Source organism: Labrus bergylta, chromosome 4 (genome assembly GCF_963930695.1).
Source record: "Labrus bergylta chromosome 4, fLabBer1.1, whole genome shotgun sequence".
NCBI lineage: Eukaryota > Metazoa > Chordata > Actinopteri > Labriformes > Labridae > Labrus > Labrus bergylta.
In genome coordinates this window covers 24,090,015-24,118,000 of record NC_089198.1, presented here as the reverse complement: position 1 = coordinate 24,118,000, position 27,986 = coordinate 24,090,015, and the positions used below count along the sequence as shown (strand labels likewise).

Genomic DNA, 27,986 nt, shown 5'->3' with positions numbered 1-27,986 from the left:
GATGCACAAGTCCAACACAGAGTTCAAATCTTCTCATACCTTCTTCTGGCTTCCTGGTCCCCTGCCTCTGTGTGTCTTGTTTTACATCTAATCCAGCACTAGTATTTTCAACTGGGATAAAGCACAAATTCAACCTTTAAATCTTACAGAGGTGAATTCTATAACCTGAAGACAACAGACGATGAGAAAGGATAAATCAACAACACATACATGAACCCAGTACATTCAGTGTAGCTGTTGCCTGATTACAACTTGACACACTGACAAATGTTTAAATGCTGTCTGTTCAACAAGCTTGAAATTGCATCCAAAATAAAATATATGAAGATCATGCTCAGAGTTCTGACCGATGAAGCCATGAACAGAAGTGTCTCATTACCTTCAGTTCTGACTTTGAGCTCCTGTGAGTCCCTCTCAACCTCCTGTTTGAGGAGCTGCTGTTTATGGCTCTGTCCAGTAGTTTGAAGCTCAACAGCTATGACATTAAAAACAACATTGGACCAACAATTTAGACATGCATCAGGATGTTGCCTGTATTAACACAATGTGGAAAAAAATCTCCTTACTGATAGGACAGCCTCCATGCAACAAAATAAGCCAAAGACCACGGAGACCACAGATGTTGTTGCGACAATAAAGCAGGCTGATTTACCAGCAGGCAGATGGTCATGTCAGCAATATAACAGAACGGTAAAAACATGTACAGCCTTAGAGCATTTCTTTAAGCCAACAAGACGTAAACTGAGCTGATTCATAAAATACTGTGTTTCTGACTCATAGCACCAGCCATTAGCCAAGGCATTGAGGGAAAGTCCAGTTTGGTGTGTGTTTTTCATTTCTTGTCCATACAAGCAATGCAGTGCCCAGGCTGATAACTGCAAATGCAAAAAGACAAAATAACCAAGCGAAGCTAAGAAACTTTGGAGAATACCTTTGACGGTCTCATTTATCTCTTGCTTCTTGTGCTTGTCTTTAGCAGCTAGGGGCGGAGCTTCAGGTGTCTTGGCTGCCTTTGTAACTGCAAATGCAAAAACCTTTAATCTTCTCAAACTAGTCCATTATCATCTTAAGGAGAAATAATCATGCCAAACATAAGTAAATATTCACATATACACTTAAGCCAACAACAGCTATCCTCTGACTATTACTGGCTACTAACATGCATAAATACAAGGGTTCTTTTTTTCTTCTTTCTGTGTTTAAATTGAGCCAGGTATTTCACATAACATTGCAACCCAATCCAGTGATGATAAGAAGTATAGGCACACACAACTGCAACCTTAACATCTGGTAACAAGAATGCAGGTGTCAATGCTTTACTGGCCCCAAAACATCCTATTTAAAGGTCGGCTGCACAAGACGAAGGCTCATTCTCAAGATGGACAGAGCACATAAAGCTGAGAGTCAAGCCAGCACATTGCCCTACAGCTTTCATACCTCCCATTGTCTCTTTGGTTTCCTGCCTTTTCGATTCCAGTTTAGCACTCGACGGAGTAGCAGAGGACTTCACAGCTGAGAGGAAAAAATTAACATTGAACCATCATAACTAAAACCTAGATATGATTGCCCAAAATGCTGACACCCTGTAAATTACAACAATTTCAGGAATCAGCAAACACCATGAAACACACTAACCAAAATACAACATGAACTTACATGAAGTGACTAGGTTTAGGACCCCGCATAGATACATTTTCATTTGACAACAACATCCCAAATTAAATGATAAAAGAGGTAAAGAAAATGTACAACATATCAGAGCTCGCAGAAGACTCTCAGACTTAAACATCCAACATGTTGATCCAACACATACAATGTAAAAGAAGTGACTGACAGAGCTGATGTTGGACATACTACTAGAAAGCTGACATGTTATGAGGCAGCAGAAAAGAATCATAAAAGCAAGGAGACGGAGACGGTCAGAATATGAGAAACAGCGAGAGAATCAATGCAAGTTCTTCAGTTCAGAAAATCAGATGAAACCTATCATTAATGTGATCAAATGGAAGAGATAGATCTCCTGCAGTTACCAAGATAAAAAAATAATTAAACAAGTTGAATTTTATAAATAACAATGAACCATTTTAATATACTGTAGAGGTTTAAAACAACAATCCTCCTACCCTTGACTTTAAGGCTAGCTGTAGTCTTCTGGTCTCCACACAGACAGCTGTAGTCTCCACTGTCATCTGGCACCACTTTGCTGATCAGGAGTTCATTCACAGAGGCCTGTTGCTTCATTTGATATTTTTCTCCAGACTTCAGGACCTGTGTCCCCTTCTTCCACTCCACGGAGACTCCAGGTTTAGAGAGCTCACAACGCAGAGTAATGCTGGCTCCCTCTTCAGCCTCCTGACTCTCCAGCTTCTGTTTGAAGGTCACTGGTTGGGCTGAGGATTTGCATTTTGTTTAGCATACAGTAACATGCCATACCATACAACACACACAAAAAAACAGCACTGAACTCAGAAGACATTCTCTGATCATTTGCTTTAAGACATGCAGACATTAAAACAAACGCGTCCCGATTTTGTACAAACAAAAAGTGGCTTTACAATTTCTCAAATTGACTCTTTGTAATTCCTCCTACCCTTGACTTTAAGGCTAGCTGTAGTCTTCTGGTCTCCATAAACACAGCTGTAGTCTCCACTGTCGTCTGGCACCGCTTTGCTGATCAGGAGTTCATTCACAGAGGCCTGTTGCTTCATCTGATATTTTTCTCCAGACTTCAGGACCTGTGTCCCCTTCTTCCACTCCACGGAGACTCCAGGTTTAGAGAGCTCACAACGCAGAGTAATGCTGGCTCCCTCCTCAGCCTCCTGACTCTCCAGCTTCTGTTTGAAGGTCACTGGTTGGGCTGAGCATTTAGTGTATGGTCAGTAACCAGTTGCAAGACATGTAAAAACAAGGACACATTGATTTCTTTGGGTCACAGCACTAGATAAGAGACCTTGCCAAAATGACCTGATGCACAGCTTACAAGCCAGCAGTTTATAAGTGTAAATGTTTCAGATTTATGAGTTTAAGCAAGCCAGTCTCAACAATTGCTTTGCATAAAAAAATAAGAAAAGAGGAAAAAGAAAGTGAGCAAGCCTGCAATCTAGATTCACTTCAACAGTTGGCACATGTGTGCTTTTGTCAATTAAACACCCTCTGTTCTATAACTAAACAAACACTGATAGGTTGTCTTCCAGACAAGATAAATAACTGAATGATGACATCCTGCCTCCTAAAAAAAACATAGTGTAATTATGTATATGAAAATCCTTTAAAAAAAAATCTTCAAATAACAAAATCTTCAAATAATTCTTCTTCCTACCCTTGACTTTAAGGCTAGCTGTAGTCTTCTGGTCTCCAAATACACAGCTGTAGTCTCCACTGTCGTCTGGCACCACTTTGTTGATCAGGAGTTCATTCACAGAGGCCTGTTGCTTCATTTGATATTTCCCTCCAGACTTCAGGACCTGTGTCCCCTTCTTCCACTCCACGGAGACTCCAGGTTTAGAGAGCTCACAACGCAGAGTAATGCTGGCTCCCTCTTCAGCCTCCTGACTCTCCAGCTTCTGTTTGAAGGTCACTGGTTGGGCTGAGGATTTGCATTTTGTTTAGCATACAGTAACATGCCATACCATACAACACACACAAAAAAACAGCACTGAACTCAGAAGACATTCTCTGATCATTTGCTTTAAGACATGCAGACATTAAAACAAACGTGTCTTGATTTTGTACAAACAAAAAGCGGCTTTACGATTTCTCAAATGGACTCTGTAATTCCTCCTACCCTTGACTTTAAGGCTAGATGTAGTCTTCTGGTCTCCATAAACACAGCTGTAGTCTCCACTGTCGTCTGGCACCACTTTGCTGATCAGGAGTTCATTCACAGAGGCCTGTTGCTTCATCTGATATTTTTCTCCAGACTTCAGGACCTGTGTCCCCTTCTTCCACTCCACGGAGACTCCAGGTTTAGAGAGCTCACAACGCAGAGTAATGCTGGCTCCCTCCTCAGCCTCCTGACTCTCCAGCTTCTGTTTGAAGGTCACTGGTTGGGCTGAGCATTTAGTGTATGGTCAGTAACCAGTTGCAAGACATGTAAAAACAAGGACACATTGATTTCTTTGGGTCACAGCACTAGATAAGAGACCTTGCCAAAATGACCTGATGCACAGCTTACAAGCCAGCAGTTTATAAGTGTAAATGTTTCAGATTTATGAGTTTAAGCAAGCCAGTCTCAACAATTGCTTTGCATAAAAAAATAAGAAAAGAGGAAAAAGAAAGTGAGCAAGCCTGCAATCTAGATTCACTTCAACAGTTGGCACATGTGTGCTTTTGTCAATTAAACACCCTCTGTTCTATAACTAAACAAACACTGATAGGTTGTCTTCCAGACAAGATAAATAACTGAATGATGACATCCTGCCTCCTAAAAAAAACATAGTGTAATTATGTATATGAAAATCCTTTAAAAAAAAATCTTCAAATAACAAAATCTTCAAATAATTCTTCTTCCTACCCTTGACTTTAAGGCTAGCTGTAGTCTTCTGGTCTCCAAATACACAGCTGTAGTCTCCACTGTCGTCTGGCACCACTTTGCTGATCAGGAGTTCATTCACAGAGGCCTGTTGCTTCATTTGATATTTCCCTCCAGCTTTCAGGACCTGTGTGCCCTTCTTCCACTCCACAGAGACTCCAGGTTTAGAGAGCTCACAACACAGAGTAATGCTGGCTCCCTCTTCAGCCTCCTGACTCTCCAGCTTCTGTTTGAAGGTCACTGGTTGGGCTGAGGATTTGCATTTTGTTTAGCATACAGTAACATGCCATACCATACAACACACAAAAAAAGCACTGAACTCAGAAGACATTCTCTGATCATTTGCTTTAAGACATGCAGACATTAAAACAAACGTGTCTCGATTTTGTACAAACAAAAAGCGGCTTTACAATTTCTCAAATGGACTCTGTAATTCCTCCTACCCTTGACTTTAAGGCTAGCTGTAGTCTTCTGGTCTCCACACAGACAGCTGTAGTCTCCACTGTCGTCTGGCACCACTTTGCTGATCAGGAGTTCATTCATAGAGGCCTGTTGCTTCATCTGATATTTTTCTCCAGACTTCAGGACCTGTGTGCCCTTCTTCCACTCCACGGAGACTCCAGGTTTAGAGAGCTCACAACGCAGAGTAATGCTGGCTCCCTCCTCAGCCTCCTGACTCTCCAGCTTCTGTTTGAAGGTCACTGGTTGGGCTGAGCATTTAGTGTATGGTCAGTAACCAGTTGAAAGACGTAAAAACAAGGACACATTGATTTCTTTGGGTCACAGCACTAGATAAGAGACCATGCCAAAATGACCTGATGCACAGCTTACAAGCCAGCAGTTTATAAGTGTAAATGTTTCAGATTTATGAGTTTAAGCAAGCCAGTCTCAACAATTGCTTTGCATAAAAAAATAAGAAAAGAGGAAAAAGAAAGTGAGCAAGCCTGCAATCTAGATTCACTTCAACAGTTGGCACATGTGTGCTTTTGTCAATTAAACACCCTCTGTTCTATAACTAAACAAACACTGATAGGTTGTCTTCCAGACAAGATAAATAACTGAATGATGACATCCTGCCTCCTAAAAAAAACATAGTGTAATTATGTATATGAAAATCCTTTAAAAAAAAAATCTTCAAATAACAAAATCTTCAAATAATTCTTCTTCCTACCCTTGACTTTAAGGCTAGCTGTAGTCTTCTGGTCTCCATAAACACAGCTGTAGTCTCCACTGTCGTCTGGCACCACTTTGCTGATCAGGAGTTCATTCACAGAGGCCTGTTGCTTCATCTGATATTTCCCTCCAGCTTTCAGGACCTGTGTCCCCTTCTTCCACTCCACGGAGACTCCAGGTTTAGAGAGCTCACAACGCAGCTTAATGCTGGCTCCCTCTTCAGCCTCCTGACTCTCCAGCTTCTGTTTGAAGGTCACTGGTTGGGCTGAGGATTTGCATTTTGTTTAGCATACAGTAACATGCCATACCATACAACACACACAAAAAAAGCACTGAACTCAGAAGACATTCTCTGATCATTTGCTTTAAGACATGCAGACATTAAAACAAACGCGTCCCGATTTTGTACAAACAAAAAGTGGCTTTACAATTTCTCAAATTGACTCTTTGTAATTCCTCCTACCCTTGACTTTAAGGCTAGCTGTAGTCTTCTGGTCTCCATAAACACAGCTGTAGTCTCCACTGTCGTCTGGCACCGCTTTGCTGATCAGGAGTTCATTCATAGAGGCCTGTTGCTTCATCTGATATTTTTCTCCAGACTTCAGGACCTGTGTGCCCTTCTTCCACTCCACAGAGACTCCAGGTTTAGAGAGCTCACAACGCAGAGTAATGCTGGCTCCCTCCTCAGCCTCCTGACTCTCCAGCTTCTGTTTGAAGGTCACTGGTTGGGCTGAGCATTTATTGGTTGGTTAGCATTCAGGGGCGTGCATTAACAAATACAAAAACTTTTTAACATTCAATACTGTAAGCAGAAGACAAACACTGATGTTTGGAAATCTATGACATGCAAACTCCAAAACAAACGTGTCTAGGTTCGAGTAAACAAAATGCTGCTTAACAAATCCTCAGACTCTGAAAATCTTCCTCCTACCCTTGACTTTAAGGCTAGCTGTGGTCTCTTGGTCTCCACACACACAGCTGTAGTCTCCACTGTCGTCTGGCACCACTTTGCTGATCAGGAGTTCATTCGCAGATTCCTTCTGCTTTATCTGGTGTTTTTCTCCAGACCTCAGTACCTCTGTTCCCTTCTTCCACTCCACAGGGACACCAGGTTTAGAGATGTCACAACGCAGAGTAATGCTGGCTCCCTCTTCAGCGTCCTGGCTCTCCAGTTTCCGTATGAAAGTTGGCGGTAGCGCTGTACAACCAAGTTGTCATTACTTGCAAATTTCAAGTGTGGTTAAGAGTTTTACAAAAGTTAAAATAAAACAAATTTAAAGCAAAAATAGTGAAACTCCTCTAGGGAAATGTGACATTTAGAATTAAAACTTTGCTGAAAAAAAATCCATACCATTGACTTTCAAAGTTGCAGATGTTTTCTGGTCGCCACAAATGCAAAAATATTCCCCACCATCGTCGACCTTCAAGTTCTTCATCTGAAGCTCACAGGAGGACTCTCTCTGCTTTATCCTATACTTCTCTCCAGCTGTAAGAATTTCAGAGCCTTTCTTCCACTGAATGTTGGAGGACGGTTTAGATATCTTGCAGCAAAGAGTCACAGACTCCCCTTCTTTTTTCTCCTGGTTCTTGAGGTTTTCAATAAAACTGGCCGGCAGGGCTAAAATTAAAATAACAATGTCTTGATTATACAAAACAGAAAGTTGTATTTTCTGGGTAGTGATGGAGAATGAAAAGTGAGTAGTGACGAGGATGATAAATGAGTTGTAGTTCTTCCATCAGCCACAGTAACTTTTGAAAGGCAGTAGCAGTGGTGCTTCAATTCATAATTGGACCGATGTTGCTTTTGATACAGAATTTTCTACAACAGTGCAGTTTATCAAACAACAAAACATTGGCATTACAATAATGTAAAATGCAATCATTTTCCAAATGCACAAAGGATAAGTTCCAACAACACAAAAGTCTTAATGCAGCACACTGATCTTGTCAAAACAATACATTTGGACAGTTAAAGAGATACTAGCACATGCTGACAGAGGCTGTTCACATGTGTGGCTGTGCAGACAGTTTCTCAATCACACAACACAAACCTGTGACAGAGGATAAAAAATGGCTCAAACTGGCAAAGTACATTTTAGAGTCACTCACAAAACAAACTAGCAAAAACTAATTTTAACTTGGAAAATGCAGGAGATTAGATTAGAATTACGTAAATATCCATAATTGATGCAGCAGGGTTTGATCTAAGCACCACAGCACATAGGCTCCAGAGGACTAACAGCAAAACCTCAAAAACTATACAGATTCACCTTCAAACAATTCATACAAACTTTGTTCCTCCCTAAAAACCAAGAACTCACGAAGAAAGCAAAACCAAGCCAATCTATGATGGAGATCAACACAACATTCATCTCATATAATTCAAAAACCTTGCAAAGAGTGTCCTGTTAGTCCTTCAAAATATTCAATTAAATGCATCATGTCAACTAAGTCTCATGTATACAATTATTTAAATGAGAAAATTCAGCACAAGGTGATTAAGAATTACTTACCATGGTAACTTCTTTGTCTCTTAAGACTTTTGGAACATTTCATTTTCAAAAATGTTTAATATAATGCATAGGGTCTAAGTCTCTGCAACACAAATACTTACCCTACACTTGAACACATGCTTACTTCAGTTCTTACCATTGACTGTCAGCTTTGCCATGCTCTTGGCAGTGCCCACGTCACATGTGTAGATATCAGTGTCTTTCTCCTCCAGATGTTTGATGGTGAGTGTTAAGACGCCCTCTTTCTGGGACATCTCATATCGACCTCCAGCCTTGAGCTCTGTGTGACCTTTCAGCCATACCACAGTGGATGGAGTTTGTGCAGTTTCGCATTGCAAGGTCACACAGCTCTTCTCCTCTGCTTGGCTGTCCTTCAGCACCTTAGTGAACTTGTGGCTTGGCTCTGTAAAAGGAAAATGACCAGTAGCTTTTAGTATTGGATGAAACTGTAAGATTAATGGATTGTTTGTTTCATACATAGTTCACTGTCAATATATTTAATTAAAATACACTAAAGGCTTGTAGGCTCAGACACAGTCAATGATTAAAGTCTAATTAAATGGAATAAGGTAAATACAGTCTCTTAAGTCTTACCCTTGATTTCAAGTTTGGCTTTAGTGGTTGCCCCTCCAACTACTTCACAACTGTACTCTCCAGAGTCTTGAGCAGAGACACTATGGATGATCAGTTTCATGACCTTGTCCTCTTGGCTTATCTCATACTTCTGGCTCTTTTTGATGGCTTTGCCTTCCTTGGACCACTTTACAGTGGAACTAGCCTGTGTTACCTCACAGACAAACACTGCATCCTCCTCTTGAACAGCACTCACATTTTGCAGTGCTCTGGACACCGATGAGGCTTTGCCTGCAACAAAGAAAGACACCTTATTTAAGTACAGTAATATCTTTGTGACTTTGTTTAGCCTTCTTAAAAAATATACATTTAACTGACTTTCAACTGTTAATGTTGTTTTGGAGCTCAGGTCTTTAAGGTTGAAGGCCACCTCTCCGGCATCAGCAGCAGTAACATCCTTTATGGTCAGCATGTACTTGCGTCCTTTGCTTGTGATTTTGAAGCGATCGCCATTTTTAATAGTTTTGCCATTAAGAGTCCAGGAACACTCATCAGTGCTTTCACGAGATAAGATGCACTCAAAGCTACAGGCCTCTCCCTCATTCACCTCAGCAGACTTCAGCCATTTGGTTATTCCAATGCCAATCTCTAAATGTGGGATAGAGAGTAAAAGTTGGTGATGCCACACAATATCATTGTTGTGAGGCGAAAATCATTGAGAAGTTTGTGTTTTAGACAACAGTACCAACCTCTAACAGTGACCTTTGATTTAGAAACCTCAGTTCCAAGATCACAGGTATACTCCCCAGCGTCTTCTTTGGTGACATCCTTGATGATCAGTCCCAAAGACTTGCCTGTGTGAAGCAGCTCATATTTTGGTCCAGCCTTCAAGACTTTACCTTCTTTTCTCCATGTGGGTGAGACCCTGGGCTTGGACGCCTCACATGCCAGAGTTATCATGCCTTTCTCCTCTCCAATGACATCATCTAGAGACTTGAGGAACATGGCACGCTTCTCTGGAGGGGAAAATACGGTAAAGAAACGCTGAAGGATATTTCCTCTTGTCACTGTAAGGATCGGATTTTCACAGCCAGTGCCAATATTGTAAAAGTAGTGCATCAAAGTCCTTACCTTTAACTTTAAGTGTCACTGATTCTTTAACCTTACGGACTTGGAAGGTGATTGTTCCACCGTCCTGAGGCGCCAAGTTCTTCAGGGTGAGTTTGTGAACCTTCCCATCATGACTGATAGTGTTCACTTCATTAGTAAAGAGCACCTTGTCATTCAGAAGCCACTGTACCTCTTCGTCTGCATAGTTTATCTCACATGTGAACACTGCATCACTGTCTTCATCAACCTCTGTGTCAGCCAAGTGTTTGCTGATCTTGATTTCACGCACTGCACAAAAGAAACAAGAACATTCTAGTCTGAAGACCACTTTTGCTTTCTTTCTTTTTTTTTACAGCCTCTCAATGTTATTTTCATTATTTTTTTTTTTTATAAAATGTGCACTTTTCTTTTTGTATGTTATTTAAAGGTCCACATTGTACCTTCGACAGTGAGTGTGCCTTTGCTCTCAGCAGGTCCAGACTGACAGCTGTACTGTCCACTGTCTTCCTCAGTCAGCCTTTGAATGGTAAGTTGGGCCCTTGTAGCATCTTGCTTCATGTTATACTTATCTGATGATGCCAGAGGTACCTGGTCTTTGAACCACCTAACCTCTTTGGGTGAGGCAGAGAACTTGCAGGAGAGTATGGCTGAACTTTTCTCCTTCGCCTTCACATCCTTGATGGGCTCTGCAATCTCCAATGGACGCTCTAAATGTGTCAAAGTGTGTGATTAGACTCACTCAATAGAATGCAGATGCTAACACATCATCACGGTAGAATCATTATTGTAGACAACTGTTGTATTAATGCGGTTAAACACTTGTACCTTTGACCGTGAGCTGGGCTGAGGATTTGCTCTTCCCAGCTGTAAACTGCACCGTTCCTGTCATTGATGCTTTGGTCTTTTTCAAAGTGAGACGATGCAAAGTCCCCTCCTTCTCCATTTCAACATCAACGCTCTCCTTTAACGGGACTCCGTTCAGAGTCCATATTGGAGGTTTTACCAGTTCCATACTGATCTCAACTTCGAAAACAGCTGCAAATGGTTCTGTCACTTCTACAGAACTAAGCTCCCTTATAATGCTGATGGACTGCTCTGGAAGGGTTATGAAGAGGGAATGGGTTAGTGAGAAGTCACTGATGTGATTCCATAAAATAATGAAAACATTGTTTTTCAATAAAAGACCTTTAAAATGTTGACCTCTAATACTTTCTGATCTTTCTGAATATGAATAAGACCTAATTAAGCCCCTTTGAATTGTGTCATTAAAAGCAATTGGAAACTTATTTTAGAAAACTACATTATTCTTTAGAAATGTTCATGCGTAAAAGTATGCCCATTTGAGCCTGGGTATCTAATTACCGATAATGATCACCTAATATGAACATCTATATACAGATCACCTAGATTTGTTATTTGGGATATTTAAACTAACCAACATATTGACTGCCTGGTCCGGACATATTACAATTGAAAGACAAAATTGTAAGCACTCTGATGCAGTCATGGTTGAGCCAGTTTTCTATATAATGAACTTACTACATTGTTTTTGACTTATCAGCCAGACAAACAGCAACACAGATAATTCAGGAGTTACTTCGCAATGTTGGGTGCTACTAATACCATTGCCCACTATAATGAAAAATGTAGTTTAACATTATAGAACTGTTTTAAATAGGTAAAAAGAAACGCATCACACAAATCATAAAGACAAATATAACACAATTGCTGTACATGCAGAGCACATTAAAGACGTAAATCCATTGCAACAACAATTATGTTATTGTGCTATCCTAAAGCCTTTGTATTATAATCTGCTTTGGCTGAATGGAAATGTTCGGGAAGGAATACATAACTCACTTTGACTTGTCAAAGTCATAAAATCACACTTGTCACAAATAAAATAAACACTGACAATGTGACAGTGAAAGCTAGCTTACACAATGTCTGGACTGTGAAACCAGAGCAGTTTAATACATTTCAGCTATTACTACTTTTATTATGTACGTCTGTACTTTTCTAGTGTGACAAGTCCAAATGTCTTTAGTAAAAAGGTCAAATCACTGTGTTGACTGAAACACACTTTTCTTTAATAATCTGACATATCAATTAGTAAATTAATTGAAAGGCCAAATATGGCCCAAAAATAGGTCAACATAATTTCCTTTACTTCCCATTAGTATACTACTTAATTAGTTCAGACAGATAGAAAGATGTCATCAGGTAAATAGATAAAGTAGACAGACAGACATATATAGATTCATAGACAGATACCTCATTGACTATGAGTCTGATGGCTTGTTTTGTGTACATTTTGGAGAATGCAATCTACTCGGTCATATCAGTGAACCATCCTACAATGCTAAACCTCACACTATTTTTGAACTCAACCTTTGTCATCTTTCATGATGTTACCTTCCACAAGTAGTTTACAGGATGTCTTGTCATCAGTGGCGTCACAGGTATACGTATCTTCATCCCCGGAATCCACATCGTTAATGGTGAGTTTTCGGTACACATCTTCACTCTTGATCTCGTACTTCTTGCCGTGTTTGATCTCAGTCTTGTTCTTGTACCACTTCACCTTTGCATTGGCTCGTGACACTTGGCATTCAAGATGACCACGATGCTTAAACATCGCTATCTTATCCCTGAGTTTCTTCACAAACTTGACAGGCAGCTCTACAGTGACAATAACACCGAATCAATGAAAACTAGCATGTATCAGGTAACACTGAGGCCTTGCCAAAGCCCTTGCCTCAATGCAATAATAATAGACAATGTCTGTAATAAAAAAATATATGGCCAAAGTAAATAGTAGAAATATGCAACAGAGAATAACTGCTTTTGATGCAGCATAAATTAGAGCATTTTTTTTTTTTTTTTGCAAAAGCTACAGCAGATAGCAATTATTTTGAAAAGAAACGTATTTAAATAGGAGTAACTGTCATGCCTGTTAGAATATGAGTTGCCGTCGGATTGCAAACAGCTAGGCATTGACACAGGAACAAGAAAAAACAAGAGCATGTTGGCGCAACTTAGAGCAGCTAATGGTCAACTGATAGCAAAGTAATCTGTCACAGAGATTGTACCTAGAACAAAATTTAGACTTTTTTTTTACCCATTCTGAAATAGCTTTGACCTCCTGTAATAATTCTTAACCCAGGCTTGTGGTGTTCCCTTTGCCATCAGGCCTCAATGAGGCACAACAATGCAGATGCAAGTTGCAACTGGATTTCCCATCACATCAAAAGTGTCAGAATGATCTCATTCAGCTCTTTATATATATAGAGCTATATACTCATTTTGATTCCTCTGACAGCTTTTGTCACAGCAGTTGGAAATAATCCATTTGCAACCACATCTTAACATTGTAACATAAAGGTTAGCTTATGCATGCAACAATATATGCACAGTAGCAGCATGTCATTGTTTACCTTTCACTTTTAGTTTAGCTGTTGAAGAGGTCTTTTCAGCTGTGAACTTTATCTCACCAATATCTTCTGGGGTTACGGACCTAAACAGCAGTACATAGGTTCTGCCTATTGGGAATGAAATACAGCTTTTAGTGACAAAATTAGGACCCGACCAATTTGTTATTTTATGGGCTGATATCGATATTATAAAGAAAAAAATCAGATACCGATAAATTAGCCGATATCTTTCTTTGGTCTATGTTCGATCTTTAGAGATAGATAAATATAGCTATACACATTTATTGTGTTTATCCTTCAAATGCAGTTGTCAAACACTTGTGGAAAAGATATACAGTAAAAGAAAGACAAGATGGTCACTCAACTGGAAAGTAACTGCACATGTACTTACATCACCGCTTAACATTCTGGAGGGTGATTATGCTTATTGTAATCCAAATAGCACCCTCTGCTAGTTTAATACAATAAAACTCAAACAAAATGCTATTTGACTGGTAAATAAATCAAGTAATATCGGCCCATGTCCGCTATAAAATTAGCTGACACGATAGTCCCTTGATATGCTAATATCGGCCGATATTATCGGCTGGCCAATTAGTTGGTCGAGCTCCAGACAAAATGTCATTATTCAGGTGAATCCTGAAACATCTCATGGAAATAAAGTAAGTAAATCACACAGGTTTTATTATTTCTCAAGACTTTACCCTCTTGTCTCATCTTGATGTTGTCGCCAACTTTGAGTTTAGCACTTCCTTTGTACCACTGGCATTCTACTTCATCATGTGAGATTTCACAGACAAAAGCAGCACTCTCCTTCTCCATCACCTCCACATCCTCCAGCTTCTTAACAATCTTAACATCTCTAGCTGCAGGGGGAAAGATATTTAAAGATGTTTGTATTTAATTGAATTTGGTATACTTTACAGTAAATAATACATGATTGATTTTTGGGCTTCATGATTTAACTTAGCACTACCATGAACGGTGAGTTTGGCAGAGGTGTTGTCATCACTGGTGCGACAGATGTAGGTGCCTGCATCTTCAGGGGTGCATTTGTTAATGACCAGAGAACGCTTTCGGCCCAAGGAATGGATGCCAATGTTTTTCCCTAGTTTGAGTTCCACATCGTTCTGCATATCAAGAATTTTTCAAAATATTATATTCAGTAACATTAGCATAGCTATTATTTAGTTATAAAATGAGTTCTTACCTTGAACCATTTAACATCTGCATTTGTTCTAGACACTTCACATTCAAAAGTAACCTTCTCCTTCTCAGGAACACTGACGTCGGTTATGGGGTTTGAAATCATAGCCGGGGGTTCTGGAGAAATAGCACATGTTGGTTCAAATTGTACTAAACTGAATCTTCTTGTTATGTTGCTGTACAAAAATATAGGTGAGGTCTGCCTAATGCCTAACAAGGTGCCTAATTTACAAACAAGACACAGCCCTTACCTGTGACCAACAATTTGCTTGAAATATGCACTCCTTCAGCTTGGAAGACAATAGTTCCTGCATCCTCCTTCTTGAGATTGGAAAATGTCAAGGCATGCTTCTTTCCTAGAGCTGTGATTCGGCAGTTTCCCCCTGACTTTAACTTGGCCCCATCCCTAGTCCAGGAGCCTTCAACATCGGCCTGGTTGAGTTCTACCTCCAGAGTTACAGTCTCTGTTTCATGTGCCTTGGTGTCTGTTAGGCCTTTGATGACCTTGATCTTCTTCACTAGATAAGGAGAAATAAATATTTGTGTTGCAATGGTTCCCAACTTTTAACTTGCAATGTATACCCAATCCAATTTTGGAAAATGCTGTGAATTGTATCTTTTATAAAAAAAATGAAATTGTGGATTACTTACTTTCCACACTGAGTTTGGCCTGGGTTTTGTCATCCAGGGTTTCACAGGAGTAGATGCCTCGGTCAGCATGAGTCACACTCTTAAAGACCAGAGCCTGCTTAGCTCCATTCACGCGAATCTCCATGTTTCCTGCAGGCTGCACTACTACGCTATTCTTCATCCACCTCACTTCATCTGACGGCTTACTGAGCTCCACCTCCAATTTGACTTCACTCTGCTCCTCCACTGTCAGGTTTTCTAGCTTTTTCTTAAAGGTCACAGGCTCATCTAATTTTGACACAAGAAATACAAAAAAGGTCATGACAAAATTCAATTCAACAAAATTAAGACAAAAGTTTCAAGAGAAAATCAATTCTTACGTTGCACTTGTAGAGTAGCTTGGCAGATTTTGCCCTCTGCATCGACGCTTATCGCTCCAGCATCTTTTGGGGTAACAGAGGTGACGGTGAGTGAGTGACTGCCCCCACCTTGCTCAATCTTATACTTTGGCCCAGCAGTGACAGGTAAACTGTTGTGGAACCATTTAACGTTGACATCAGCCGGGTTGACTGCACACTTGAAGATGGCATCCTTTCCCTCCATTGCAGCCACATTGTTCAATTTGTTGGTGAGCCTCACAACTCTGGGTGCTGGAAGAAAAAAGTCACACCAAATTGAAGTAGGCTAAATGAAAAGGATTTTACCCTAAGTTTTATACCCTAAAACTTTGATTTCTTTAGTTACATTAAATGATCAATTACCCTTTGAGGTGATTTTTGCGGAGGTTTTGTCACTTCTGCATTCACAGCAATATTCTCCTTCATCTTCTTTGGTCATGCCAGTCACAGTGAGAACCCTCTTAGCGCCATCTGTCCTGATACAGTGCCTGCCTCCAGGTTTAATCTCACGACCATCACACCGCCAGACAACATCCCCCGACGCTTGATTCAGTTCACACACAAGGCTAAGTGTACCGCCCAACTCCACTGCAGCAGGTTTCATTTGGACGACAAACTTCAAAGCTGCATTTGAAATGAAAACATGGCAGATCAAAACAAAATCTGGCATCTGATAGGGTGTACAAAGCATTTAGAAATGTTAGAGTCATTTCTATGACTTGCCTTTAACTTGAACTTTAAACTCCAGTTTGTCATCAGCAGTTTGACAGGAATATGATCCACTGTCCCTGGATTCTGTGGATTTCACTACCAGGGTACGAGAAAGGCCTTCTTTTTTCATTTCATACTTGCTGTCCTCCTTGAGCTCTACACCATCTCTAAACCACTTCACACTGCCACTCTCTGACGTCAGCTCAGTGGTCAAAACTATGTTCTCACATGCTTGGACAACACATGTGTCCTTGACATGTTTCTTCTGGAACTTGACAGCTGCATCTGAAATGGTATAAAAGTTTTCCAGTATGTTGTGCAGATAATTCTCAATTTTAAGCAATTATAAATACCTTGAAAACATGCTTTACCTGTTATCTGCAGCTTGAATGCAAGCTTCTCAGAGCCAGCCTCACATGTGTACTCTCCAGTATCTTTTTTCTCCACTTTTTCTATGATCAATTCACGAGTCTTGCCCTTTGATTCCATGTGGACCGCTTTGCTAGAAGTCAGCAGTTTGCCATCCTTGAACCACTTCACCTCCATCTTGGAATCAGAAACCTCACAGCTCAGAGTGGCTTTCTGGGAGAGAGTGGCTTTCACTTCCTTCTGGACGGACTCTTTGTTGGAGAAGCCTGCTGGGGCTTCTGCGTAGGAAATTAAAAATTTGATATAAACAAATGAAAGCATATCAGTCAACCAAAAACATCTCAGCCTGATTAAAGAGACTAAACGTTTGAATGAAAACAACAGAAACACCATAGGAAGAAACACATAATGCTAAAAATAACATAAAACAGAATCTGTTATACATTAGAGAAAAACAAGCTAAAATCCTTTCCCTCCTACCTGCCACCTGAATCTTAAAAGCCAACTGCTCGACCCCAGCCTCACAGATGTACTCTCCAGCATCATTCTTCTCTACGCTGTCAATAACCAGCTCACGACTCTTGCCTTTCGCCTCTGCATGGACTGTCTTACTAGTCGTGAGAAGCTTTCCATCCTTGTACCATTTCACCTCTGCTTTGGAATCAGAGACCTCCCAGCTAAGAGTGGCTTTCTTTGAGAGTGTGGCTTCCACCTCCTTCTGTACCGATTCCTTGTTAGATAGGGCTGACTTGGCTTGGCTTTCTGCAAAAGTGATCATGGAGAACCTTATGGCGTTGACCACCTTCATATTAATACAACTCATTAAAACATTGATCAGCTCTTGTTTTAATGAGACACGTGCCAAAATATAAACAGGAAGTATAGCTAATAGAATTAAAACATCAACATTGTTTAAATAGATTGGACAAATGTGCAGCCAGGACCAGTAAACTACAACTGTATATTCTGTAGCCACATTAAAGAGCAACTGCACAACACCCAACAAAATACAAATACCAAAATAAAAACCCTCAACTGAAGCTGTCGTTGTTATTTCGCTTCAGCTGTAATTCAGTGACAAGCAGACAGACATTTAAACTTCAGAAAAATAATTACAAATACCACAATCTTCCATTTGACTCCTCATACCTGTCACCTGTACTTTAAATGACATTTTTTCAGATCCAACTTCACAGAAGTATTCTCCAGCATCTTTCTTCTCGACACTGTCAATCACCAGCTGACGTATCTTGCCCTTCGATTCCATGCGAACTGCTCTGCTAGGATTCAGCAGTTTGCCATCCTTGTACCATTTTACATCTGCCCTGATATCAGCTACCTCACAGCTTATTGTGGCTTTCTGGGAGAGGGTTGCTTTCACTTCCTTTTGGACAGTCTCTTTGTCGAGGAAAGTGGATTTAGCCTGGATGTCTGTAGAAGGTGCTGTAAAGAATTACATCCAGACAAAAAATGACCCCATAGCTCAAACAAGCCTTTGGACAAATGCAACCAAAGAAGCTCTAACAGAGCAGGTCAAATTTAGGACATTTCTCTTTGAATTTGCAAAGAAAAAGCTATTTGGAAATTGGATGTTGCCAAAGAGTCCCCTTACACATTAAAAATAATTCAGTCAGCAAAAAAAAGACAAAACCCTGACCAGAAACTGACCAACAACAGAACCACAAGACACCAGAGCTGCCTCAGCTTACAACTGCAACAAGTAATCAATCCACAAAGTGCAGAAGTCCATACTATAAAAGAAACAAATTATTTTTACAATTTTAATTATCATCCTACGGCATCAAGGGAATCTAAACCAACGTTGGACCAGAGGTGTTTAAGAATTACATGCTAAATTTTCATATCTGGAGCAACCAACACTGCAGTCACAAATTAGAGGTAAATAAATACAAGCACAAAACACAAAGTATCAACCAGTTTCATAATACTCTTTCATATCTCATTATAGAAAAGTAATTGAAATACATTGTTGTATAATGACATGGAAGTTAAATACAGTTTTTACCTTAATTGACAGGCTTCATGTTAAAGATTGAAATTTAATTAAACACAAACTTAACATAAAAATCATCAAGGCTTTATTTTGTACAAAATACTACCTAAAAAATAATAAGTTTGAATTTTTTTAATTTTTCTGACCTTCCACTTGAATTTTAAAGACCAGCTTCTCAGTCCCGGTTTCACAGATGTACTCTCCAGCATCCTTCTTCTCCACACTGTCGATCACCAGCTCACGACTCTTGCCTTTGGACTCAGTATGGATTGTCTTACTGGTGGTCAGCAGCTTGCCGTCCTTGTACCATTTCACCTCTGTCTTGGTATTAGCTACCTCACAGCTCAGAGAGGCTTTCTGGGACAGGGTGGCTTTCACATCCCTCCGTACTGATTCCTTGTTGAAGAACGCTGACTGGATTTCTGATGGATCAGACATGACATGGATTACATCAGATACTATTTTAACTCTTATTAGCAAGCACCTAACAAGTCAAGTGATATCATTTTAAAGAAATCCCTTCCATTTTACCTGTCAAATTCATCTTGAAAGCAAGCTTCTCGGTCCCAGCCTCACAGATGTACTCTCCAGCATCTTTCTTCTCCACGCTGTCAAACACCAGTTGGCGACTCTTGCCTTTGGTCTCAGTATGGATTGTCTTACTGGTAGTGAGCAGTTTGCCATCCTTGTACCATTTCACCTCTGTCTTGGTATCAGCTACCTCACAGCTCAGGGTGGCATTCTTGGAGAGAGTGGCTTTCACCTCCTTCTGTACTGATTCCTTGTTAGAGAAGGCAGACTGGGCCTCTAATGGAGCAGGCATGACAGGGAAAAAATCAGTTTATATTTTTTCAGAGCACATAACTGAAAAAGTAAAAAAAAAAAATCCCTCTCTCTTACCCGTAACATTCATCCTAAAAGCGAGCTTCTCAGTTCCCGCCTCACAGATGTACTCTCCAGCATCTTTCTTCTCTACGCTGCCAATCACAAGTTGGCGACTCTTGCCTTGAGACTCAGTATGGATGGTCTTACTTGAAGTAAGCAGCTTGCCGTCCTTGTACCATTTTACCTCTGTCTTCGCATCAGCTACCTCACAGCTCATCATGGCTTTCTGGGAGAGGGTGGCTTTCACCTCTTTCTGGACAGACTCCTTGTTAGAGAAAGCTGACTGGGCCTCTGTAGGTAACATTCATAGGAAATACAGTGCTTTTATGAGATCTATAGATAAAGACTGATCGCTGAAACTTGTTGGAGACATCTAATGTACACATTCTTCAGGGTAACTTTATCAAAAAAAGCGATTATTTACTCTCCCGGACAAACTTTATCCTGAGATTTAGAATTTAATATTGAAACTTCATGGTGGAACTCAAAAGATCCTTTTGTGGCTAAATGCTAAGAAACCATAGACTGTATAAGAAGATGGACAACACACAACTACCTCAAAGTGAAGCCCAAAGATAAACTCCACCTCCTCCATGTGAACAGATGGGACGTGGGGCAAACACAAACATTAAAATACCCTGCATTCTGCAGTTTCAGCTTGTTATTATCATGCTGATATGTGTTCAAGAAAATGTGATGATTGACTGCTGTGATGATAAATGCAGCCCCTCCCCTGTGGCATTATGCATCGGATTTGCAGAGCATAAGACACACAGTGAGCGCAAACGTAACTCTCACCAACACGAGAGTCATTGAACTGTTTGCTTCAAATGCCAAAAGAATCAGTCTACTGTGGACTGTAATGACCTGATGGATATTTGCTGTTTTATTGTTGAATTAAATGTGCATTTTGGTTAGAGGAAGCAGCGTAGTGTCAATACAGCAGCTACACCATCAGAACTGTGAAGTTTTCGTGCAGCATGTTTGGTTAAGTATGCAACAGCCTTGGTTGATAAGCCAGATAACCTAAAAAGCTTAATTATATCCACTTACTGCACACATGGAACAGAAATTCCGGAGCCCAAGTTTTATGCAGAAAAGGTTTGGTAGAGCACCAGTTTTTCTTTCAGCTGTGCTAGCTAGTTTATACATTTTATACATTTATGATTGCATTCCCCTAATGTGTCAAAAAGCAGCGTCAAACAGACAGTGCTAAATCCTTAACTCTTGTTAAATGCATTTCACACTGTTGGACACAATCTTTTTAAAACTGATTTTAAAATCCATGATTAGTAATTAATCCTGCGGTCCTACCTGACACGACTATCTTGAAGACCAGCTTATCCCCTCCAGCTTCACATGTATACTCTCCAGCATCGCTCTTGTCCACCTTTTCAATCACCAGCTGACGAGTATTGCCTTTTGTTTCTGAGTACATCACCTTGCTGGATATCAACAACTTGCCGTCTTTATACCATTTCACCTCTGTCTTACTATCCGAAACGTTGCAGCTCAGAGTGGCTTTCTGGGAGAGAGTTGCTTTCACCTCCTTCTGGACAGACTCTTTGTTTGAGAAGGCAGCTACAGCTTGAGTTTCTGGAAAAAGCAAGATGAAGAAGTTTAGTCGTGGGTCAAGTTTTGAACAAAAGCATCAGTGAGTCTCACCTTTTATCTTGACCTGGAATGTGACTTTATCGGCTGCTGTCTCACAGGAGTAATGTCCCTCATCACTTTTCTTGGCTGCCTTGATGATGAGTTTCCTTTGCGTCCCTTTGGAGACGATGCAAGTTCTTTGGTCCTCAGTGATCTCCACCTGATCCTTTCTCCACACAACAGCAGCACTGGCTGGAGAAACCTCACAGCTCAGCTCCAGATCTCCTTTAAGGGAAGATGTCAATCCCATGGGACCTCGGGCTTTGTTCAGAAATTTGGCAGGTTCGTCTTAGAGAAAAAGAGAAGTCCTTGAGTGAAGACTTTTTCAGGATTTGTCAATTGACATTTATGTTTTCGTGAAGAAAATATATATATGTGCCTTTTCTTTGCTACAGCAACACAATGAAATTGGTGACGTTAACTTAAATTCCTCTGAAGGGGTTTATATTTAAGTTTGGTCTGTTTGATGGCTCACATTCACATGCTAGAATCTATCAGAGCATGTAACATAACAAATGCTCTGAGTTAAACTGTCTGTATTACATGTGCTTGGGGCAGTACTTCTTCCACTCAGCAAGACAAATTAATATCACTGAAAAAAAGTGTTACTATCCAACTGTGTGTACCTTTAAGAGCAAGTTGCAGGGACATTTTGTCATCAGCTAAAACACACTCGTAGATGCCCACGTCTTCCTCTGTAACATTGTGCACCATCAGAGTCCTCTTACGGTCTACAATCAGATATTCATACTTCTTTCCCATTTTCAGCTCTCTCCCATTCTTCATCCAAACCACCTGGAGAAAAAACATAAACATGATGGATTAAAAGCTAGAGGTAAAAATCGGTCTTATATAATAACTTCTCCGATTGATGATTACATGGATTGGAAAATTTGGAAAATACTGAGCGCCTGATTCCCAGAAAGATTGCATGGCTTTTGTGCCCACTAAACCTGTGCAAGTGAATCATGCTGCTATAACAATATAATTCACAAACACCGGCGCTAACAGCCACGCACAGTTAAGAGTGAAACATTTACAGGCTGCTGAAAGCAGGTAGTAAATGCAGTATTTATAATGGATGTCATGCACAACTTTCCAGTAATCAGGACATCAATTTCAGCTCTTATTACCTAAAAAATATCATCTGTAAATTAAGTCTGTAAATATTACTATGGCATAAATTGTTTTTTAGAAACAGGAGTGAAATCACTCAGGACTGCCAGAGGCTCACCCAAGCACATATTCACACACTTTATATACATGTGTGGAGTCTGTCACAGACTTTTAGTTAAAGGTACATTAAAACTATCTGTGGGAAATTGGCACACAGTAGGATTATGTATGTTCCCTTTACAAACCTGTGTATCATAATCCGACACCTCAGCAGTCAGTTGAGCAGTTTCTTGGGCACTGCAGGTTACCATCCCGAGCTGAGCTAACTTGTTAGTGAACCTAACAGAAGGAGCTAAAAGAAATGTCAGGTAAGAAGGCATTACTGATTTGTTTCTCACACAAAAACACAGTCAATACCAACAGACCTCAATTAATTACTGGCCTTAAATTTGAATAAAGAAAAGCAAATGTGCTACAATAGTGCCATTGATTAGAGAGTGTTTTGTGTTGAGATTTTAACTGACTACAAGTGCATACCTTTCACAGACAGGATGCAACTGCTTTGCGAGCCTCCACCCACAAACTTGACTTCAGCTCCATTCATTTCCATGGTCACGACACGGATGAGCAGAGTGTGTGTGTTTTTGGACCTGGTGATGAGGTAGTCGCCTCCGCTGCGCAGGAGACGGCCGTTTAGAGACCAGAATCCAGAACAAACAGCGGACAGCTCCACGGAGATGGCGAACTCCTCTGCATTGATTGCAGTGCTGTTCATCAAGCCTTTCCTGACTTCAGCACTGGGTTCTGGAGGTGATGAGGAAAACCGGACATGAGAAAAAGACCACTTGGGTGTTACAGCAACATCACATGAGTGCAAAGAAAAAAGTCTTACCCAAGTAGAAGCTTCCAGGCACCTCCAGGTAAGCACTCTGGCCAAAGTCATTCATAGCAGAGATACGGAATTGGTAGCTTGCTTCTTCTGTGAACTTGCTGATGGTGATCTCCGTTGAAACAAGGCTTTCTCCAACACTGCATCTCTGCCATGTCTGAGTGCCAACCTTCCTCCTCTCCACAATATAGCCCTTGATGGGTACAGGGCGGTCACTGTCAGGAGGAGACCACTGAAGAGTGATGGATGAGTCAGTCTTGTTCTGCACCACGGCATCGACTGGGGGATCGGGAGGATGCTTTCTTGCAGCTTGAGCAATCAGAGTGATAATCATGTGATGAGTATTGATTGATTGTAGTGAACAAAAAGACAGTTGAGTTTTTCTATCTGCTTTTTACTTAAATGATAGTTGGTGATCATTCTTTTCAGTTGTGAACATATAATGAATACCATCATTCTGTGAAACTCTGAGGTAAAAGCAACTCACATATAAGTGATCAGATCAGGTACGAAATAAGTCCACTTTGACACTTTTTCTTCTTTAGACATAATGACAATCAACAGATTTCAATTTGTATATTTTATCCTCACCAGTGACAGAGAATCGAGTGGAAGTCTTGCAGTCTCCAGCCACAAAAGCCACTTCTCCTGAGTCATCTGCCTGGCAATCTCTAATGGTTAGTGTGTACTGTCTGAGCACACAGGCAATGGAAATTCGTGAATCTTCCTTGAGCTTTTCGCCATTGCGGGTCCAGTAGGCGTCCTTGCAGGGATGCTCAAGCTCCACACAGAAGATGACTGTATCACTGACGGGAACCACTGTCCTTCGGGGAAGCTTCTTCGTGATGTTGCCTGGAATAATAAGAGTATGAGTAAATACTCTTAAATATGGTATTGTAATGATAGCGAAGCAATAATTGCACATATTAATAATCAGGCAAGAAAGAAAATAAAACATTTAAGCCATACCCAGGACAGTTAGCTCAGCCACAGTGCGACTGCCCTCCTTCATCTCGCAGATATAAACACCGTCATCATTTGTGGTGACGTTGTGTATGGTGAGACGACGCAGAGTGCCTTCCTGCGCCATGTTATATTTGATACTCTGCTCCAGCCGCGTTTCCTCCATGAACCAGTTGGCCTGGGTGGAACTAACAGGTACCTCACACAGCAGTGTAGCTGAAGCTTTCTCTTGTACCTCCACATCCTGCAGCTTCCTTCTGAAAGGAACCTTCGGCTCTGACAGAATAAAAAGAAAAGCCAGTTATTTGGGTTCAAATTTTAGTGAAGATTTTCCATACAGTAGTCGTTCTATCAACTCCAAATAACAGCATATAATTGATCCTTTTCCGAAATATCAACATCAATAGCTGAGCTTTTAGCTTAGATTTTAAAATCCAGTCAAAGATATAACTTATAATATTAGACATTTGATCTCATCTTTATGTGTGGTGCATTTAAAGTCACATTAATAGAAGAGCTGAATGCTTGGCTATTCAGCAATGTTTTCAACAGTCCCAGGCTCTAAATGCTCTAGGCTTTACATAAAGTGTATGCATAAACTTATGATTCAATATTAACAATATGCCAAGTGAAATACATGTTTCTCATTGTCAGTTGTCAAATCTCAGGTTTTTTTGTTTCCTTTTTTTAAGATTTAGGTTTTGGGCTTTTATCCTGTATTTGATAGGGAAGTGGATAGAGTGGGAAATCAAGGATAAGTTTAGAACGACATGCAGGAAAGGAGATGAAGGTTGGACTTGAACCCTGGACGTCTGCTTGGAGGACTATAACCTCTACATTAAGAGCAGGACCTAACTGCTCAGCACCCTCTGAAGTCTTGTTTTTGATGCCATTGTATTATAAATAAGCAATCAATAAATGGAAATGCTTTAGGAAATGCCTGTAGGTAAACATAATAATATTCTAGAGTTAATGAGCTATGACGTGCAAAATACAATAATATTGTATCCAGTGTTGCTGAAAATGTTCATATATACATGTGTTAATGTAAAATTAAGTTCATAATTTGATTTCAATTCTTTCAATTCATATTCTTTGCATTGGACATTATTGGAGATGGAAGACTGAATCTTGTAATTTTTCTAACTTTGCTCTGCACAAACAACTGTTACAGTTTCAAACTACGTACATCTCCATACCTTGGATCTGAGCCAACAGTGTTAAACATAGGAATGACGTGCATGCTCGACGGCAAAGTCACAGTCTATAAAATCTACATGTGCTGAAACGTAAGGAATTCCATTTTGAGTTATGAGGACGCCCACTAGGTTCAATAAATCACTCATTGTCAATTTATTGATGTATTTTTATGTATTTTTATTCTGTTTATTTCATCCATGTACCTGGTATAAACAAAAAAAAGTACATCAGTGTCTCAGCACTCATTATAGGACTGAAGGAAGATTAACAACCAAACGAAACCTTGAACACTTCAATTCCTTCCCAAGGGAAGTCACACAAGCCAAAGTGTCTATGTAGTCCAGTAAGTGAGGGACCATCTTAGCAACTGTGAACTTCTCATCACCAGCAGAAAATAGATGCAACACAACACCCCCCTGCAGATGGTGAGCTCAAATCAACCTTGTTGTGAATAGCCGCACACATTTTAAGAGGTTTAAATGGGGCTCTGTTTAGTGGTTTGGACAACACTTACAAAAGTGCAGTAGCCAACAATGAGAGTATGCTACTAGCTTCTACCTATGTGCCATATGCCACCACTTTTATTGCTGTTGAACATATGAATAAGTCACACTGTGGCACTGACATGTTCCTCTGGATGAACATAGGCACTGTAGTTATTTTTGAAAAGATTAGACATACAAATTATCTATAACTTACTGGTGTTGAAAATGTTTAGTTCATCGCAAAGTGTGTAGTAATTATACACTCAAAAAGGTCCCACACAATGACAAATTGTGTCCCTTTTTGAGAAGTGTTTGCTAAAGAAAACATCAGTGCCCAGATGTGTGTCCACATATTAATATGTCTGCATAGTAGCTAAAGTTTTAAAGACTTTTTCTTTTCTTCTCTCTTTATAGTTTTAAAAATGTATGTTTTGGTGGTGCAGTGGTTAGTGTGCACGCCCCATGTATGGAGTCATTGGTCCTCCTAGCGGGCGGCCCAGAATCAAATCCCACCTGTGGCTCCTTTCCCGCATGTTCTTCCCCATTCTCTCTTGCCCTGATTTCTGTCCTATATCTCCATTAAAGGCACAAAAAGCCCAAAAATAAATCTTGAAAAAAAAAAAATGTTTTCAGAGAGAATTGGTTTGGGGGAAGTGTGGAAGATATAGAATAGGCTGGAAAGTTTTAGACGCAAACTAATATATTTTTGGTTTCTAAGGGATTTCACAATATTAAGAAAATAGTTCTTTAAACTGGTGTAGACTGACCCCTGCTATGAGTTTGTATATGGTGCATGTACATATATAACATATGTTTAATGTTGACTTCTGGAGAGTTCTCTTTAATGTGTAACTTAGATGTATCAATTTAATACATGTAGCATTCTTGCAGAAACTGACCGCCTTACCTTTGACTGTTACCAACACAGCACTGTAGGTCTGCCCAGCCATATTGGTGGCATTGCAGGTGTAGAGACCATTATCAGTCTGCTTGCAGTACAGGATCTTGAGGATGAAGTTCTCAGCTTGGTCCTCATAAATGACATGCCTGCGGCCCTCACTGATGTTTGATCCATCCTTTCTCCAGATAATGTGGGGTTTAGGGTGACCTGTCACAAAGCAGCTAAGTTTGGCATGCTTGCCCTCAGTCACTGTGCAGGTACGAGTAAACACACCTTTGGGCAGCTTTGCCAGTGCGGATGCCCTCAGCTCATGTTCCATACTCAAACCATCTCTGATGCTTGTTGAGGAGGATGAAGAAACTGTGGAGCTGCTTTCCTCTGTGCGATAGATTGAGATGTCCTTCTTCATCTCCTCTTTGCGCTTTTGTAGGTGAGAAAGAAGGGACGTGTTTTTATCTGCAGCCAGGTGGCGGGAATCCTGAGCATCCACAGCAAGAGCTGCTGAAACATGTGCACGACCAACAGTGTTCTGGGCCCTGCAGGTGTAGGTGCCGCCGTCTAGGTTACGTACACTTTGGATCCTTAGGGTGCTGCTGTCGTTGTCAGAAACAATCTTGATACGGTTACTCTCCCCTATGTAGCGCCCATCTTTCTCCCAATCAAAGTTGACTTCAGGGTGAGCTGAAACCCGGCAGAGGAAAACAACATCATCTCCCAAGACTACACGTGCAGAGGTCGGCTTAACTAGAAAACCAGGAGCCCTCTGGGTCATCTCTGTTGGCAGAGCCACTTTAAGGGTTACGGCGGCATAAGCTTCCCCAACATTGTTTTTGGCCCGGCACATGTACTGGCCACTGTCCTCCAGTGTTAAGTCATAGATGGTTAGGCGGTACACATTTCCATCCTCCACAGTCTTAAAGCGTCCCCCAGATGTCAGCTTCAGCTTCTCCTTTTCCCAGGTGATCAGCGGGGTTGGGCTGCCCACGATGGTGCAGCTCAGCGTGGCATCCTTGCCTACACACACTGAGAACGACGCCTTTGGACGGGTGAGAAACCTGGGGACTCCTCCAAATAAGTTTGGATCCATTGTTTGTACCTGAAATCAACAAAACGTTTAATTCAGTACCAGGGAGGGTCTTCAAAGAAATTATAATGCAACATTAAGATGTTGTGTCACACTATGTCAGCGTCTTCTTCTTATTTTTTATAACTATCAGTCGGCCTATAGCATA

At 40.6% G+C, this 27,986-nt stretch overlaps 1 protein-coding gene across 2 annotated transcripts in view; it reads right to left on the bottom strand.

Annotated features, from left to right (window-relative positions):
* Positions 1-27,986, bottom strand: part of obscnb (obscurin, cytoskeletal calmodulin and titin-interacting RhoGEF b) — a 56,765-nt gene that overhangs the window by 27,606 nt on the left and 1,173 nt on the right. The window contains exons 2-46 of one of the 2 annotated variants that reach the window (XM_065954181.1): positions 26,761-27,850; positions 24,175-24,444; positions 23,797-24,057; positions 23,209-23,514; positions 22,854-23,120; positions 22,562-22,668; positions 21,827-21,995; positions 21,213-21,488; positions 20,862-21,143; positions 19,563-19,838; positions 19,194-19,469; positions 18,809-19,084; positions 17,129-17,410; positions 16,651-16,926; positions 16,292-16,564; positions 15,932-16,192; positions 15,551-15,820; positions 15,192-15,458; positions 14,792-15,058; positions 14,545-14,657; positions 14,311-14,464; positions 14,039-14,200; positions 13,338-13,442; positions 12,316-12,582; positions 10,726-10,995; positions 10,341-10,607; positions 9,922-10,188; positions 9,540-9,806; positions 9,169-9,438; positions 8,812-9,081; positions 8,354-8,620; positions 7,056-7,322; positions 6,636-6,902; positions 6,168-6,434; positions 5,703-5,969; positions 4,975-5,241; positions 4,514-4,780; positions 3,785-4,051; positions 3,320-3,586; positions 2,591-2,857; positions 2,124-2,390; positions 1,438-1,512; positions 932-1,018; positions 380-475; positions 40-111 (exon numbers count right to left, since the gene is read on the bottom strand). In XM_065954181.1, coding sequence (XP_065810253.1) covers positions 40-111; positions 380-475; positions 932-1,018; positions 1,438-1,512; positions 2,124-2,390; positions 2,591-2,857; positions 3,320-3,586; positions 3,785-4,051; positions 4,514-4,780; positions 4,975-5,241; positions 5,703-5,969; positions 6,168-6,434; positions 6,636-6,902; positions 7,056-7,322; positions 8,354-8,620; positions 8,812-9,081; positions 9,169-9,438; positions 9,540-9,806; positions 9,922-10,188; positions 10,341-10,607; positions 10,726-10,995; positions 12,316-12,582; positions 13,338-13,442; positions 14,039-14,200; positions 14,311-14,464; positions 14,545-14,657; positions 14,792-15,058; positions 15,192-15,458; positions 15,551-15,820; positions 15,932-16,192; positions 16,292-16,564; positions 16,651-16,926; positions 17,129-17,410; positions 18,809-19,084; positions 19,194-19,469; positions 19,563-19,838; positions 20,862-21,143; positions 21,213-21,488; positions 21,827-21,995; positions 22,562-22,668; positions 22,854-23,120; positions 23,209-23,514; positions 23,797-24,057; positions 24,175-24,444; positions 26,761-27,841 — 11,422 coding nt within the window. In that variant the 5' untranslated portion in view covers positions 27,842-27,850. The remainder of the gene's footprint in view (positions 1-39; positions 112-379; positions 476-931; positions 1,019-1,437; positions 1,513-2,123; positions 2,391-2,590; positions 2,858-3,319; positions 3,587-3,784; positions 4,052-4,513; positions 4,781-4,974; positions 5,242-5,702; positions 5,970-6,167; positions 6,435-6,635; positions 6,903-7,055; positions 7,323-8,353; positions 8,621-8,811; positions 9,082-9,168; positions 9,439-9,539; positions 9,807-9,921; positions 10,189-10,340; positions 10,608-10,725; positions 10,996-12,315; positions 12,583-13,337; positions 13,443-14,038; positions 14,201-14,310; positions 14,465-14,544; positions 14,658-14,791; positions 15,059-15,191; positions 15,459-15,550; positions 15,821-15,931; positions 16,193-16,291; positions 16,565-16,650; positions 16,927-17,128; positions 17,411-18,808; positions 19,085-19,193; positions 19,470-19,562; positions 19,839-20,861; positions 21,144-21,212; positions 21,489-21,826; positions 21,996-22,561; positions 22,669-22,853; positions 23,121-23,208; positions 23,515-23,796; positions 24,058-24,174; positions 24,445-26,760; positions 27,851-27,986) is intronic. The other variant, XM_065954182.1, reaches the window with a different exon arrangement.